This window comes from Gouania willdenowi, chromosome 15 (genome assembly GCF_900634775.1).
Source record: "Gouania willdenowi chromosome 15, fGouWil2.1, whole genome shotgun sequence".
Classification (NCBI taxonomy): domain Eukaryota; kingdom Metazoa; phylum Chordata; class Actinopteri; order Blenniiformes; family Gobiesocidae; genus Gouania; species Gouania willdenowi.
Genome location: NC_041058.1, coordinates 11,871,324 through 11,890,067, shown reverse-complemented (window position 1 = coordinate 11,890,067; position 18,744 = coordinate 11,871,324). Strand labels below are relative to the sequence as shown.

General features: G+C 37.2%; 1 protein-coding gene across 5 annotated transcripts in view; it reads left to right on the top strand.

Annotated features, from left to right (window-relative positions):
• LOC114476599 (SH3 and PX domain-containing protein 2A-like) overlaps nucleotides 1-18,744 on the top strand; it is a 56,629-nt gene that overhangs the window by 23,272 nt on the left and 14,613 nt on the right. For all 5 annotated transcript variants that reach the window (XM_028468344.1, XM_028468343.1, XM_028468345.1 and 2 more), the window contains one exon: nucleotides 4,573-4,701. In XM_028468344.1, coding sequence (XP_028324145.1) covers nucleotides 4,573-4,701 — 129 coding nt within the window. The remainder of the gene's footprint in view (nucleotides 1-4,572; nucleotides 4,702-18,744) is intronic.

The window sequence follows — 18,744 nt, the reverse complement described above, 5'->3', positions numbered from 1 at the left end:
AAGCTGGTGGAAGTAATCGGGGAGAGGACCGTCTGGGCCTCTCTACTGAGTATCTTGCAGGAGTTTAAAAACACTCATCACTTATCTACCATTAATATTTATGGCTGAAACTTGGCCTTGTCAGCATGGATCACTGTTTGTCACTGTGACTGATGAACAGACTCTCAGTGGTCTCTAAACCATAAAGGAAGTAAGTGTAGCAGTTTCTTGCGATATAAAACACTGGGTCCGTGAGCTCCAAATCATCTTTGAAGCATTACGCTGTAATCTTTGGGATATAGAAAGAGAGTTCAATGCAGAGTAGGAGGGAAGAATAAATGGAGCACTGAGGGAGTTGTGCATGCAAAGCACAGCTGAAGAGGAGAGAAGGTTTACGTGGCAAGTGGAAACCATGTCAGTGTAGCACACAGGGCCCAGAGAGTGTGTTTATGTGAGCAGACTTGCTGTCTTTATTTGAGCTGCAGGTCCCCGGGGGATACCAGGATGTGTGCGTGTCCGTCCACGTGCATGAGGTTATTTCTCATGCACGTGAGAATACACGCTGCATGTGGGCTTCAAAGGGTTAAGCTGTTAATGAGTTGCATGGTGGGTTGGTCAAGCAAGATGTCTTTGAGTTTGTTTGTATTTGCAGATGGATACGATTTTAAACTGGCGTAGGAAATCATTAAGGAAAATGAGGTCTTCTCAGTGCCTTCAAAGAACGTACAGTTTAAGCAGCTAGGATACCATTGGAAACTCGTCCTGGTTAATGTTGGCTTTTTAATTTTTTTAACATCTCAAAGATTAATGTTGTGGGCTATCCCACTTTTAAATCAAATGTTACATCCTCCTCCTTTTATGAGATTCTGTTAGAAGTTGTAAATAATGCTGTTCGTTTCATGCAGGAATGTTGTTTCTCTCCCCGAATTACAGTTAAACTTTAGCTGTGGTGTAGCTCAACCCCCTCCAATGGAGAGTGGATTCAATACAGGGTGCTCTGTTTCTGATAAGTGACCGTTTGTCACAGTGGGACCCCGACCCTGCGGCAAAACTTCAGCTTTTGTCAGCAAATGTTCAAAAGGGCACAATTTTTTTTTCTGAGAATGAGATCACTCATTCACTATTTTGACGCCTCTATTTGTGAATTTGTGCCAGTAGACTTTGTGTACCAGTGGTTATAGCAGTGTAGGCGTCACAATTTATATGGAAAAAACAGATGAACTGAAGGACTAGTTTGAGTCCTATTCATCTGGATCTATGGAAAATCCTGCATCCTGAGCAGGTATCTGCTAAAGTATAACTCACTTAATGGTTTTGACCTCTAGCATGGCTTTAAGTTAATGTCTTTTTTGTGTCCTCTATCTCTCTGCTCACAGAGGTACAGTTTATAGAATGCATGAAATACATATTTATATTTTACTGAGGGAGGGAAAGCAGATTCCTAGAGAGTAACCACAAATGAAACTCTTCCAACTATCAGTTTATTCTCTTCCAATCACTAGAGCGCTTACGTAAGAGGCATATGTAGCAGTAAAGTTACATTAATTGTGCTTTTAAAGTTATACTTGCATGTTTGGAGCATTTATGGAATCAGATTAGAAATAGGATTATGAAGTTTTTCATTGCACACAGGAATGAATATCTTGTGGGGATGTTTCTATATTATTTATTTGTGGGCAGGCCCTTCTCCCTGTGGGCCACATACTGATTCAATGATATGAGTCCATGTGCTCCACTGAACAGCACTTCTGTGGTCTTACTTAGTCCAACTGCACATCTGCTGCTGATGAGCCAAACAAAGGCGTTGCACTTTGCCAAATTTTGCTTTTCTCAACCCAGTTTTACTCTGTAAAAGTTCCCCCCTAGGGTTCCAAAAGTGGCACTGGGACACAAACGCCGTTGCCAGCAATGCTATCAGCTAAAATCCCCCAAAAATCTCTCACACAGAAAATGTCATCGAGACTTAGATTTTTTTGCACATCTCTTCAAGATGATGAATTATTGCTGAGTTTCTTGCTGTCATCATATTTGGATGGAGCTGATGACAGCTGACTGAGGGTGAGGTCAGAGTTTGTATGGAGTAAGGATGTCTTAGGAATGCGAGGGTGGGAGGATGAAATACGGAAAAAGGAATTCTAAAATTTAGCAAAAAATCTTGAAACTAAATTTCATGAAATGGAAAAAGCTATATGACACTGATTAAACCTTCACCTCTATGTTTTGGGACAATATTACACATTTTGCACAATATTTTTCCTCATAAAATGGGTGTCTAAATATCTAACAAGTGTAAAAATTGGAATTTATCAAATTTCTTGCAAAATCTTGCCTGATTTTCACATATCTAAAGCATAGAAATATAAATTTATAACAATAGTTATCTAAATTAATCATATTAAGCCTGTTTTACATGATTTTGCAGAGTTTAATAGCCAGTAATGGCATTCGCCGATGAAACAAAAATGCAATGCAATTTGGGATAGTAAGAAATTAAATTGGAAACGTTTAAGACAAAAAATGGGGGGCTTGACATTTCTCATTGAAGAAGTTTATTTTATAACAAAAAAACGAACCCATTTCATTCAAAGCTTCTCATGAATTCTTTAAAAAAAAAAACAGGCCTCCCAATGGTTTAAGAAGCGGTCTTTGTAACTGGAGGGTTTAAATCTACTCCTCAGGGATGGGTTAAATGCAGAGAAAGAATTTCATGTATGTACCTGTATAAATGTAACAATAAATCAATCTTCTTGTTGTTGTTTTATTGTTATTGTGACCAGACTTCAACTAGTTCACTTTATAAGAAGTATATATTTTAATGCTGATTACTGCTATTTATTGTTTGTAATGAAACTTTTGTGGTCGCTGGACAATTCAGAGTTTGGCTTTCTTGCCACAAAAATGCCCTGGGTTTAGGTATCTTTGGAAATTAAAGTTAAGTTAAAGTTGATTGAATAGAAGATAATGCAAATTTTAAAAACCTACTTAAATATACCAACAAAGTGTTTTTAAGTTGCTGCTCAGTTTGATTTAGGGTCTATCCATGGTTGTTTTACCTAATTCTTCTTCCACACACTTCTGTTGTTTCTGTTGCTCAGGCCCGTTATCCTGCTGTTGCAAAACATTAATTTCCTGGATGAGGCTGAAATATAGGCTTGTGTTTTGCATGCATATTGACTTTGCAGACAAAGTAGTTACTCACCTCAGGATCGTGGTTTAATGCTCTCTTTCAGCAAGAGTTGATAACACCCTTTTACTGCTATTTCGTTGATTGAAAAAATCTTATTTTATGTTGACCTGCTGAAAAGCAACAAAATAGTAATTATTGAGTAACTAGAGGGGAATAGCAAACTAAACAGTTCTGACTTTGACAATTTCAATGCTCATTGGTGAAAACATTGTGATACAATCCTTGATGAGGAATGTTTAATCTGTGAGCAGAAAGTAGACAAGACATTTTGTGTACTTGCTTTTAACATCATTCCTGTTTGTCAAACATGCCATCAAAGTCTATAGTTCGGTAAACAGATGTCAACTGAAGTGTGCAGACAGTAGTTGTGTTTTGCAGCTTTGAACTTGGTGGTCAGCGGGAGCTCAGGGGTAATGTGTAAAGAGAATGGCAGCTGGTTTGAGTCTGGTGTCCATCTGAGGTTTGTTAGGTTGGCTTTCGTCCGTCAGTCTGCATGGATTTTTCATTATTAGGTTTGAGCTAGATGAAGGTAACGTAGCCTTACTCCTAGAGAGAGAATTGTTAATGTAGCAATGACTTGTATTTGTTCTTTCACAGAAAAAAAATTATGTTTACATCCTAAAAATCTTAAGTTCCACAAAAATCTTCACCTGAAGGATAGGGGCCCTAATATAGAAAACTGAGTCACTGCCGGTGCCCAAATGGTTAACTCAGTAAAGAAAGGCATATTTCCATTGGCTGGACTGCACGCTGTAGTCAGAGCTCTAGAATTTCATGGAGACAGAGGGCCATCCCTCTGAGCACAGCTCCAGCCCCTTCATCTGGTTCTATTTAAGGCCCCCAGTGTCGACTCTTATGATTGGCGTACACAACCCCCCTACTCGTCCTCCAGCTCCAGCCCTAACAGCAGAGAAGGAGGCTTTTTAGGCAGATGGTTTATTTTCCAAGGGAAACCATTTCTTTCTCCCACTCCATTGCCCTGTCCTCATCTGGCTTCAGCTCACTTTTGTGTCACTCCTTCGTCTCTGTCCTCTCGTTTCTTGCTAATCGTGTTCATGTATTTACGTGTTTCTGACCTGGACTCGGCTGTGTCGAACACTAAGGATAAGATCTTTGCAGTAACACGGAATGGAGTTCTTGCAAAAGTCCGCTTGATCCTGCACTGTGTTGAAAGGGATATTTTTTTTCTAGCACAGTCAACATCACAGTTGACCCTCATGTCGTGCTGGAGGGGGATGCAGCTCTATGGCTGGACTCTGGGAAAGATGCAGTGAACCCTATGATTATTGTGATTGGCTGAGTTCTACTGACACAGTGGCCTATGGCACAGCGCGTGCCCAGCAGTCGTTCTCGAGGACCTATGGCTGGCAGCTGGCTGACAGCATGTTTTTTTCCATCAACCCCAGGTCTGGATGCCTCGGATCCAATGCTTCTGGAACAGTACGTGGTGGTGGCCAATTACGAGAAACAAGAGCCTGCAGAAATCAGTCTCCAGGCGGGTGAGGTGGTGGACGTCATTGAAAAGAGTGAGAGTGGTGAGTAAATCAAAGCAAACACACAACAACAACTACACGTCCAGCAGGTATAAGGTACAAACAGTAAGCATGTAGTTTGTATGGTCCACAAACACCTTCTCAAAACCTTCTGCTCCTTTTCCTCACACAACCCTTTCTCCTCCTTTGTCCAGAGAATTGTTACCCAGCCCCATCTGGAGGCCTACTTTGGCTTGCTTTCAGCTCTGTTTTTCCCAACTGTTGGTTTAGGCTGAAGGCCAAAATGTTTCCTCTAGCAAGAGGAATGTCTTCCAGACTCGTATTAATTATTCCAACTCACTTTCAACGCAAAGCCACTAAGATATGCTTGACTTACAAATTCCAGCTGCAAACAGTCCTTAGTCAGCTGTTAAACCTCTGGTTATATCTTGTAGATTGGATTAAGAACAGGCTCTTGTGCTTATGTGAAACATATTTACCATTACCTAATAAGCATACGCCTACACCAATCAACCATACCCATACAGGAAATTCAACCTTGTATTTCCGGTAATCTATAATACAAAGACTTCAATCTTTGGAAAGGAATAGAACTTGAAAACAACTTTTAGTTACTGAGGTGTATTTTCTTGCTTTAATCAAGTTGCTGTGTCCTCTAGAGGTAAAGGTTGAGTAACAAGGCCTGGTGTTGGAGTTCAGTGATGTGCTGAGACAGTAAAACAGTAATGGGACTCATGTGTTCCTCGGAAGGAGGAAATAGTGACCAGGAAGGATTTGGGTTTCACGATGGGCGTGAGGGCCACTCTGGCCTAAAGGAAGAGGCTCCATGAAGTCGGACTGCTTTGAAGTGTCACGTGTTCCACCTTTGGGATCATGTATTTGTTTTCACTCCGTGCTCTAGTTGGATTTTAGCCCAATGGGGAGCCATGGTAAAGCTGATATTCCAACACCTTGAAGTTCTTTCATAAGGGGCCTTATATGAGTCGTTTCCTTCATGAGTGCACGGTCGTGTGCTTTTGAGTAGAGGCCCCTGCACTGTTGCATTTCAGTTGACCACTGTGCCTGTTAAATGCACACCATAGATTGCAGACATGTTCTTTTTAGAATTGTTTTTGGGGATGTCCGGTATAAGCTTTTTAAAGTTATTGATTTCACTTCTGGTCATTCATTCAAGTTTGCTTTGGGTAAATTTTGTCTAAAAAAAACCCCCCAAAAAACTAAAAAAGTTTCTAAAAAAATGTTCCCCAGATCACAGATTTAATTAGCTATGGACATGGTATCCCCGAAATCTCAACATTACTTATGACGTAATTCAGCTGAAGCTACACCATTCATTTGGATGATGTCATTTCACTTCCATTGCCAAAAATAAGAAAACCAGACGTGCGAGCAAGATTTCAGAGTTAAATTTATATAGCATGAATTCCCTTTTAATGGGTACTGACATCTGTCTACTACAGCATTGTAAAGTTAATGTGATGAATTTGGGCTACTATCAGTGTCTACTGCCTTTATTTTTATGGATAGATTTTCAAGTAGTGTAATTTAAACTATCCAGTGCCCCATCTGTCATCTCCTAAGGTGTTTTTCCTACATAAATTGCTAAACATTTGTACACGTTTTTGTTATTCTAGTCACACAAAGCACGTGTTCCAACATCAGCTCCTGTATAATTACACCACATATGAGATAATATTTGAAATGACATATTATTGATGTATGTGTCAAGTACGCCTTAAACAGATGGCTACTTAGTTACTGGTAGATTTTCTCACCATGTAAAAGATTGTTTTTTTTTTAACATTATATTATATTATATTATATTATATTATATTATATTATATTATATTATATTATATTATATTATATTATATTATATTATATTTTAATCCTTGATATTGTTCTAGTGTTTTTGTTAGGTTAAGACTAGTTGCCAAGGGATGTCTGTTCATATGCATGATTAACAATGTTAAGTCTATGCAAATGTGAAAAACAGAAATCTATCAATACAGAGAAAGTGGACTTTGTATAGAACACACCAACAATACATCTTTAGGTTTCTTTTCAGACTTCTTTATGTATTATGAACTTGCCACAAGAAGTTCCCTCTCTATTGGTAAATCAAACTATTTTCTCTCCAAATTATTTGTGTTAACATATTAGAGTGAATTTCACACATGAGGTAAAAGAACCTGTGGAATCCACATATGGAAAAGCACAAAGCCGTGTGATTTGCTGCCAACTGAGCTGTGCAGCGTTGCTTGTGTTCAAGCTACTGTACCATATAAACTGTGTAGGTGTTATCAACTTTTCCTTCACTCAGATTAGATAATACATGCCTTTGACAGGCCAGAGAATCTAGGTCAGCCTCCGAGCAGGCTCAGCTTTCCTTACTTTTCCAGTCTTTCCTGTCCCGGGCCAAGCCAGGATTTTCCATTGCTTTGGCTCGATGACAGTTTGTGTCTTGGTCTGTGTTTCTGTGGGCACAATAGTTCATACAGCAGAGCGTGGTGGATTTACAGTAGGAGGCCAGTGAGTGCCTAATTTTCTCTGTTTTAAAACACAGATGTTACTGAGAATATTTGGAACAATCTAAAATAAGCAGTATAAAACCAACACAAAAAACCGTAAATGTTAAATAGTAGTGAAAACTTTATCATTACTGTATTTTGTCTGCTTCATAGGAGTTTGCCTGAGGGAGATGCTGGCTTGGAAAAGGGGAGTAGTGCAGGGAGAAAATGGAAAAAGCCATTTCCTGCCAAAGTTGGTGGTTAAGAGTGGTTGGTTCATTATAATGGCTTAATGGATCTTCCAGGATGCCTCCTCAGTTTATGCTATTCTATGTGGAGTGTTAACTAAAGCTGAATTACAAGCTTTGTTGGTCATTTTATTAGTCCTGATTTTAATTATGTGCTCTTTGCCCTTTAATGAAGTATTAACAAAGCAAAAAGTATAGGGATTTATGTGGTCAGTAATGTAATGAATATTGCTTGGTGTGGACAATATCAGAGATTAATATTTCCATACTGTCCGTGGAGTTCAGTTTAGTGTGCCAAATAAAGTGCTGAAATGGCTGTTTAAAATGGTTTTAATCATTAACATTTATCCATTCATCTGCTTAAAGACCTCCTGGAATGGTTTATCTACAATAATGTTGGCATCCTTGCTGCTGATTTAAGCAGGGTTGGGGAATTGAATTCTCACAAAAAGCCATATAATACTGATTGGTAATCAGATTTTTATAGAATAATGTGATATATCTTAAAACTAAAATGAACTTTTGACCTGAAAGCAACATGATTTAAACTGACAAAGCATATAAGTGGAAGTTAATGTGGAAAGTCTTGCAGTTTATGTTCTGACCATCAACTGTGCATGATTCATGGGAGAATGAGTATATCAGATGCGCAATGTGAAATATCTTTGGTGTTTGATTTCAAAGTACAGTATTTTCACTTTTTGGGTCACGAAATTTAATCCAGAAGAGTAATGTTATCTGCAAGAGACATATATATATATATATATATATATATATATATATAGAGAGAGAGAGAGAGAGAGATTGATGCATGATGGTAAATAGATAGATGTGTTTATTTATCACAACTAATAACATGCTCCAATCCAAACTATTTTTAAAAAAAACAAACCTGAAATTACATTGAAGTAGGCAAACATTTAAAGGAATGATTGAACAATCGGATTAAATAGCAGTGAGGCTAGAAAAAACTGAATACATAAAAAAAGGTGAATGTTTTTGACTTTCCTGTTAGAAGTGTGAGTAAATGACACTCTGCTGCATAAATACTCAACAATTTTAGTAACACCCGCAAGGCCCAATTATTTTTTCAACCCAAAAAAAGGCAAAATAGAACCGTAGAGGAAATGTCTTTTGAAATGCCCTCGGTAGGAATGATGTAATATAGTTTGGTTTCAACAGTGTGTCATGTATGCTTTTGTTAAGGCGTTTTTTTTTTTTTTTTTCTCTTTTCCTCTAAGTGCAATTAAAAGCATCACATTAGTAAAAAGGCAAGTGACATGATTGCATGAAAAGGAGATTTGTTTGAATCAGAATGAGACAATAAAAAAGCTCCAAAAACAGCATCTGCAATATGAGAAGCATATTTCCCTTTTCATTTCTGTTTCTTATAGAAAATCTGTCAACAAGGAGATTTTACATAGTTGTACTCTCGTGTAATTGCATGTTTTCTCTGTAATTGTGTCTGGATTGACCTCACTCTAGCGCTTTTTTTTTTTTGCACAAGAAGAAAAGGTCAATGTTAAGTACTGCTTGAGCTCAAACCTTTGGTTTCCCAGTTTGGTATGTGCAGCCTCAGCAAAAACATGTTTTCTTGTATAACTGAGGAAAAATCCCATAATTCTTGACAGTGAACCACCAAAGACATGATGCAGGGAGATCTCGCCAAGTGTTGAATGTCTTTTTTTTTTTAGCAGATGGAAGAGCCATTATTCACAAAGTTATCCTTGTCCCTTACATTCTTAGAGCCTAAACATTTGGAGGTATTGATAACTGATGATTTATTTAGAAAATATTTTTTATTAATGGAAACATGTTAAAAAGATGTAACATTTAAACCCTGTACATTGTTTTAAAGGCGGAAGATGAAAAACAGAATCCATTAGAGTAGTGGTTCTCAATCGTGACTCCCAAAATAAAGGTGCCAGACACCAGGGACCCCCACTGTAGCTGAAGGTGGTTGAACACAGACATGAACATTGAAGAACAGTCATATGGAGACAGGGTCATCTATAAGGGGGAATAAAGGGGAGAGCTTTTTGGGGCCCATCCATAAAATCAGCAAAATAATGGTCCATTGTTCTATGACTCTGTAATAACCACATTTGTTTATATACTGTATCTGAATAATATCCACAGTTATCCAGGAAGTTCATCATTATTTGTGCCATAGTATATAGTCATCTTAAATACTGTATGTAAATCCATATTTCAATGGGTTAAAATGTGACCAAAAAGGGTGGAAAAGGGGGAAAAATGGGATTTTAAAAACTACAGAAATTGGTTAAAAGTTGCAAATTAGAGCGGGCAAAAACAGACAGAAAAAGTGGTAAAAAGGGTTTAAAGTGTCAATATTGTCTTAAAAGTGGGGGGGGGGGGGGATTGGGGTATTGTAATGAGTTTAAACTGGCAAATAATGGGCATGACAAATCGTGAATGTGGTTAAATTTGCAAAAATAAGCATGAGATATGGTGAAAAGAGGTTAAAAGTGACAATATTGGGTCAACATACTGTATGTAACATTAGGTGGGAAAAGTGGTGGAAAGGGTTTATATGTGCCAAAAATGTCTTGAAAGCGAAAAAAATGTGTTTGAAAAGGCGTTGAAATTTGATGAAGTGGCAGAAATGGGAGTAATATAAGAAAAACACATTAAAAGGAGCAAAAATATGGCAAGTAAAAGTGATGAAAATAGGTTAAAATATACCAATTTTGGTGTAGTAAAATAATGTTCAAAAATCTTTCTTAGTTTATTGAAGGCATATGGTGACGCCCTCCCAGTGTCTCGCGACCCCAAATGGGGTCCTGATGCCAAGGTTGAGAACCCTTGAATTAGAGTACAAGCAGGCAGTGATAGCAGTAATAATGTTGTACTACAGTTTGTGTGTGGAGTCAAAGAGGCACCTCTTCCTGAATAATCGCCCATTGAGTTAAAGCTGTGAGTAAAAAGGCTGAGCTTTCCAACACTCAAGGACTGCTGTGTCTCTAAAACACAGGGCGAGAGCCTCGGCTTCATTCAGAGCATGAGGGAATCCTTTCAGAGACCTGGAGCCGGTCAAGGTTGTTCCTTAGGTCAACATCTACTCCTGAAAGTCGTTTTGTGCCATTTCACCCTTCATCGTATACCACCCAGGTAATTGAACCCAGTGTTTTATTAAACCTGGAAGTATGTCTGGAGAACTTTTGCTTTTGCTTTGATACAGGATCTACTGTTAATAAATACAGAAGCTGGGGAATGAATGGTGTTTTCTCCAGCTTAACTCAGCAGTGGTGTCAGATATCGGTAGGACTGCTAAGCTCCTGCATTCCTCATCAATTCAGGTCAGGAAAAGAAAAAAAAAAAGGGTTTCCTTATGCTGCTGATTCTGTGCTTCTTGTATTCTCACTATGTAGAAAAGTTTTTATGAGGATTTGATCCAAATAACGAATCACTGATGACTTAACATTTTAATAAAGCTTAAACTTTAAACACTACAGAGTATTCATGTCAAACTAAGAGTTCACTATGACTATAATCTACAGATTTGACTGTAGTTTTGTTTCATAGGTTTTTCTTCTCCCATTAGGAGGAAAAATAAATTGCATTAATCCAGTTGCAGCCAAGAATCTGTTGTTGATTACAATAAGAAAATAAAGCACGGGTCTTAAAACTGATAGAGTTTCCAGATGGTAGATACATTATTGCAGAGAAATTAGGCTTCGAAAACAGAATCTGTTGGAAAAGTCTCATCATGAGATGCATCTGTACGGGAAAGTAGAATATGCTGGTGGGTAAATCAAATGAAAATGTGCTTATTTACATTTACGTACATGAAAATTAACTAAACGATGTATCCAAACCTAAAGATACTCTATGTGTTGCCAACATTTCAATTTATTTCAATTCAAAACAGCTTTATTGGCATGAGAAACACGTTTGCATTGCCAAACCAAGTGTGGCATAGAACAATGTACACACAAAAATAATAAATATTAAAAATAGCAACAGTTGTGTCGTGCAGATCCAGATCAATCTGGTTTTTTAGACAAAATAATTAGGCCTCAAACCTTTGAAGTTGTTTTAGACAGTGAATCGAAGCAGAAACCTGGTGAGGTTAGTGGTTAAATATGAATATATCTATGTTTCAGCCCACAATCAACTTAAATGTAATGATACACTCTTAAGGGGATAAATTCAAGTCATGCAACAATTATAGCAGGATGGATTGAAGGAAGTGCCTTAGTTTGTCTATCAAGATTAAGTCTGGATTAGACCCTGAATAATTAAAAAGTGCAACCCTTGTGTCCTCTGTCATTAAAATAGACCCCCAAAGTCACAGTTAAGTGTTCGAAAAACTTGCATAAATTCTGTCTGACAAACAACTTCTTAATAAGAACTTGCACAAATTTGTAATAATAATAATATTAGGTTCTTTTTTCCCCAAATGTGACCTTTCACTGCATTTATGTCTAATTAAACACTAAAAAATTACATCTGGTATGAATGACTCATACAGTAAGGTGTACTTTTAAAAAGCGATGAGTAATAATTAACATTACAGACTCCTTTAAATAGCATCTTTAATTTTGGTAGAAAAAAAAATCTGTATTGTGGGTCAAATAAATGGAAAATGGTAAGCAATTGCAAAATGTTAACATAAATGTAGTTAAATAGTAATATTATATAATAGTAATGGTAACTGTGCCAATGTCCTCAGACAAACCCTAGCATTGCCTTTATGGCAGAGGTTTTTTAAAAAGGATAAACTTTAATGCTTATTTAGTATTTGTTGTGTCCTTGTAGTATCATTGTGATCCAAAACAACACGACAATGACTCTGTGTGTCTCTTAGTCCTAATCCCTTTAATGGGGATATGAAATCTCTTTCTGAGGTTTGTGTGTGATCCAAACACAGATGTAAAAAAAAAAACCCGTTAGAGCTTAAATAACTACACTCCATGCAAATACTTTAAAACCATTTGGATTTATTCAGGATTTTGACGATAATCCTAATATTTAGAAATAAAGTAGTCATCCTTTAACTTCTTCCCTATTGTAGGCAAACCTTTAAAGACACAGTGTTGCTTCTTAGAAGTCAACTATCGACTTTGTTCTGAGAGTTTTTTCGAAGCGATGCACAGATGATGGGCACTCATTCAAACACTCGTCCTGTTTTCTTCATTCATCTTTCTCACATCTGTGTTGATAACTGAGAGGAAGGCGGAGCAAACATGTGACTCTCGTAATCTCATTTCCATGCCTGCCTTTCAGCAACACCTCATTAGCTAAACACACACAGCGTTTGACCTTCAACCTTAATCTGAATGAGACTCGTTCATTTTATTGAAAAGATTACATCATAAAACGCTGTCTTTTGAACCCTTTTGTAATGCTTCACTCCCAAAATAATTTTTGCATTAAGATAAAGAGCAAGGAAATTCTGACACCCCTACAACGTCTAAGATTAAGACATTATGTAACAACTAATGGTTGCTTTGGCAGCAGGAGACGTACAGAACGGCTGTTTTTCTTGGGATAACCGTAGACTTTCATGGTAAATAATTCACATTGTTCACCCTGGTGAACATTCAGTCAAATTTATTCATAAATTTCAAAATCCTGACCATTCTGTTCATATTTTAGAAGAATAATTATAACATGATCCTCCCTGTGAAATGATTATGTGGGCTTGCTAGTTCTTCATCATCAACCAAAAAGCAGAGACAATTTTAATTATTTCATGTAGAAGAACAATTTGATACAGTTTTATTTTGCATTCATTCTTTCTTTCTTATTGCTATTATTTTTATTACTCTGTGATCCTTTTTTGTATCCACTGTTCCTGCTGAAACAATGCAGATTTCCCCTTTGTGGGACTCATAAAGGTTATCTTATTTTACCTTGTACAATTTTTACCTGATTTCCATTTCACGTAAGAGCTTGCATGATGTGTGTCAGATTTTTTTGCTGCTTTTAAGGTTTGGCTTTAAGGTTCAGCGCCACAAACTTCAAACTTCAGCGTAATCCTAGGTTAGTATTGCAACAGCACATCATTAGTAGAGTGAAGCGAACCTGTCTCAGGACGTGCTAATCCAAGCTCACGTTCCCTATTATTGGCTGAACAATAAATCCAACGCTTGGTGAATTCTGCTTCACAGTGACAGGAAGAGCCGACATCCAAGGATCAAAAAGCAGCATCGCTAGAAGCTGGTTATTCCTGGGGTAACATTTCTGACATCAGCCTGCTTGAAATTAAAAAAAAAAAAAAGTTAGAAGGATTGTGAGCATTGTTAATTTTGACAGCAAATTCTGATTTATTTTTAGTAATTTTACTTTTGACCAAAATGCAACTTAGCTTTAGTCAAAATGTATTCATCACCACTATTTCATATTTAGCAAAAACAATGAGGAAAGATTTTAGTCAACAAAATGAATAAGATTAGATTAGATTAGATTAGATAGACTTTATTAATCCCTTGGGAAGGCTCTGTCAGGGAAGTTAGATTTCCAGCAGTATTACAGAAAGAAAAGAAAAGCCGTACACAGGGTTGAAATAATATATAAATACAAATACAGAATATAGAGAATATACAAGAAGAAATCAGAATGTACAGAAATAAATACAAAAAATGAACACGTAAGTTGAATGGAAGGCTGTAAATATTAAATTTTTTAATGCATTTAACATCTAAAACAGTATGTATTTATACTAGGGGTGTGTATTGCCTGGCATCTGGCAATATGATTCGTATCCCGATACATAGGTCACGATATACGATATATTCCAATATTAAAGTAAAAGGCGATATAGCGATTTTTTTGTTATATATATGACTTAAGAAACAACTAATCTGTAAATGTGTACACCTTCATGAGAACATTATGTATGAAATATATTTTTTGGCATATTTTACACTCAAAACATTAGCTTTAACATTTCCATGTGGCAACAACTTCAAATAAAAAAGTAACTTACAATCTGCCTGTGGCTTTCAAACCAACGTTGACTTTAGTGCAACTTAACTGAGGTATATGCCTAGAACAACAAATAAATTCAGAAAGTTATTACTTTTTTTGTTTTTTTTTTTTGATTTTAATAAAAAAACACAAGCAGATCAACATGCCCAGGTTTCAGAGCAGACCCAGTTACAATGTCTCCTGTAGTGGAAAAGACTTTCCTGGTTAAATAAAGGTAAAAAAAAAACAAAATCAATATGGATGCAACGTAATATCGCTGAATCGATTTTTGTCAACACCCTAATTTGTACTAATCCGTAATTCAAATAGAGTTTGAACAATGTGTATTTCATTTCCCTCTGAATGTGGCTTCACATTCTGTTTGATCTATTGTTAAAGGGTTAGAATCCCAGTCTTGGTGTAAAGAGAAAGAAAATCATATGGTTTATTTCTTTGAGCCTGGACTTCTTCCTCCTCTCATCTTGGCACAGCTTCACTTTTTCAACTTAGCTTGGATTTTGTTGTGTTGCTCATAAATAAACACTCATCTTTCTGACTATTCACTTAGTTTGTATTTACAAGATTTTCTTTGTTATTTCTAGGATAGATGTGTTGTATCAGAAGGGAAGTAGGATTATGATTTTTTCCCTGCAAAGTCACTGTGCCAAGGGATCATTCAAAAGGATTTATGAAATGGCAAAAAAATCAACTAATAAACTATTTGTCTTTATAACTTAGTGATACTGTCTTATACTGAGTGACTTCATCACTAAAGTAAAAGTGTTGTACAACAGCAGACTGAAAGATGACTTCACAATAATAATGAGGAGATTTATTTCAATGAGAGACACGCCTTTACAAACATAGTTAAGTTTGAAATCTCTAAATATTAATTAATAGTTAAAATTACACTGCTTTTTTTTATTATTTGTAGAATAACAATCGAATAAAGGAATGATCCAGACTTGTTTTCAGCTTATTTCGTGTTGACCTCGTGTAGTCTTTTTAGCACCGTGTCTCCCCTCGAATCATCTCGTTCTACATGATGTCGCTTTATGTATTGTGAGAAAGCCAACTTTGTGACACACGAGTTATTAAAATATACAGTGTAGCTCTGGGCCAGCTGTGAAAGTGTCATGGAGGCTTTCCTATACTCTTAATGGTTGTTCTGGGCAGCTGTTGGCCATATTGTAATTCCGTTACCACAACAAATAGTGTGTGTGCATATATGTGTAATACAGAACATTATAGAACAGTTTCCTGCCAGCTTTGTCACTCATGACCTAGGCGTGCTGACACTTACTCTGTACTGTGGGGTAATGGTGTGTGTGTGTATGTGTGTTAGGAGGAAGTGCCTGCTTTAGCTCTGGTTTGTGATTTCAATGCTATAAGTCTACGTCAGCAACTTTATGGAGTGCTGCAAAGGTGAAGTGTTTTAGTTGGCGAAATCTGCAGTTAGCGTCACCCTGGTTCACCTGACCAGAAAAGAGTTAGTGTTTTTTTAAGTTGTTGGGTACTATAGGAAAGAAATGTTTCTGGTTTTACCATATTCAATCTTGTTATTTTATGTTCTAATGTTTGCTTATCTTCTCTGTATTGATTTGTGGTAGTCTTGAGTGTTTTTTTTTTTTTACATTTGACTAATAGTCATGTATCATGTGATTTGCCAAAAGTAATTGTTGACTGTAAAACATATGTCCATCCATCCATCCTTTCTTTCTTTCCTTTAACACAACAAATATGTTGACGGCAACTTACAGCGCTACTTTCTCTATTTTCTTCCTTTAAAGTAGCCAACTTGCGTCACAGCTATGTTGTCATTTTGAACAAAACAAGCCAAGTGAACTTAGCAGCATTTCTCTGGCAACTTGCTGCATTTTAGCAGCTGAAATGATGACTGATCTTCATAAAATGCAAATCCAACAAAATTTGATCATGAGCCCTAACACAGCTGGCGGCTGTTTCCTCTGAGGTTCTCTGTCCCTGGTTGTAGTTATTCATTGTCATGCTAACATGAGAAATATGTTGAATTTGATTTGTTCAACAACTGGACAATAAAGCACAGATTGTTTAGTGCAAGTGACATGAGGAAATTCTGTTCTTTATCAGTGTTAAAGATGTAAGATTTATGTTTTGTGAAGGGAATGTTGCCATTTGTCCAATTACTTTGCAGAAAATCAAAGTTTGCAGTATTTAGGCCGGGCTACCGGACTCAAAACGCCACTCACTTTGTTCTTCTTGTTGTTGTTGTGTACACTAGTTAAAATCGCTACTCCTCTGTTAATCGTGAAGAGATCGGGCTGAAATTTGGTAGGTATAATCTATCGATGTTTACGCAGCGACGCTCAGAGCCGGATTTTTGATTTGGGTCCCAAAAAGACAAGAAAAAAAGAAAGTCGATTTTTCATTTATTTGCGAGTCAAATATTACTAGGGTTGGTGGTACCAAATCATTGGCACATACCAATATATAACTGGGGCGCCACGGGGGACCCCGGGAGCCTAATTTTTCAAATGACTAGTTCTCGTTAGATCAGAATGCAGTTTGGTATGAATACTTTACTCTTTTTCGGTCATTTCTAAATTTATTGGAACATGGTTGGGTGATATATCGTTTCAAAGGCAATTCAACGTAGACTACAATTTTATATCGCACAATTTTATTTGTTTTACTCTGAGTCATTTCACTGAATTCTCGGGAACGTGGCACGTGCTATTCGGCGCGGAGACGTTTTGCAAGCCCGGCCGTAATTCATCAGAACTTGTTTATTATAAGATGAGGGCCACCTCTTTCATTCGACCATGTACGTTTGTAGTTTTATATTGTGCTGTAGATTACCGCTTGTCCTGTTTTTTTATTTATTTATTTATTTATTTTTTGAATTTTATTTATGAAATGCAAGTCACAGGTATAACTGTATACAAAAGCGTACAATTTCTTTTCTTTTTATACAATTGAACAATTTGGACAAAAAAGACAAAAACTTGATTCAAACAAAACAAAGAAAGCCCCGCCCTCCCCTCACCCCAAACCCCTGAGCCTCTTAAATAATTACCGTGCAAATATGACTACAAAATAGATATGAAAAAGTACATACACATATATACACTTAGCTCTGCACAGCACATACACCCCCACATATACACATGTCCACACATATTTAAGTGCACATGTGCAGCTACACATCTACACATGAACCATGCATGTGCGCATCCTCATACCTGCCTGAAAAGCTGTCAACAACAGTACAGAATGAATATCGATGGCTGCCCACTCCCTGGTTGTTGATGCGGAACCGCCATGCTGGCATATTTTATAATGAATATGTGCTGGGGGGGTCATCTGCCGCCAGTGGACCGACACAGAGAGAAGTGGTGCTCACATGAGCCCACAGTGGGTGCTTACAAACAGACTTCCATAGCTGGGAGCCCATCCAAATAGGAGAGCTCTCTTAGATGAGCCTCTACGTGAGAACTTGATCTTTTCAAGTTTAAGAAGAGAGAGAATGTCGTGTAACCAAACTTTGACTGAAGGTGGTTGGGAAGACTTCCATAACAAGAGGATTCTTCTACGAGCAATAAGGGACGCAAAGGCTATGACATTGTTTTGAATATTCATAGTACGAAGGTCATCTGGAGGTTTGCCGAAAATGGCAATATGTGGGGTAGGAAGTATATTAATGTCCAAAACATCTGAAATTGTTTTAAAGAATAGTTGCCAAAATGTGGACAGTTTAGGACATGACCAAAACATATGAGTGAGATTGCATGGGGTTTGAGAACATCTATTAGAATATGAATGTCTTCCTCTTATAAATCCTGTCTGGTCATCTGAAATGATCAGGGGCATGACGGACTCTAATCGACGAGCTAATAGTTTTGCGAGTATTTTAACATCTACTGGAAGGAGTGATATTAGGCGGTAGGATGCACAGTTTAGTGGGTCTTTACCCTTCTTGAAAATTAAGGAGATGGAAGCTTGCATTAATGTGGGTGGCAGGGTGCCTTGTTGAAATGAATAATTAAACATGTCGAGTAAAAGTGAAGCTAACTGATCTGAGAATTTTTTAAAGAATTCGACCGGGTATCCATCAGGACCAGGTGATTTGCCACTGTTCATTAACTGTATCGCTTCCTTGATTTCGGACAGAGTGATAGCAGTGTCTAGTTTCAGATTATTTTCAGGTGAGACCTTGGGTAGGTCTAGATTTTCAAAAAAATTATTTAGTTGATTTCTATCCGTGTGAGATTCTGATGTGTATAGCTGGGAAAAGAATGACCTAAAAGTACTATTTATTTTGTCCGGGTCAAAAGTTATGGAGCCTGACTCGTCCATTATCTGGATAATTTGATTCAAACGTATCTCGTTTTAAGCTGATATGCTAATAGGCG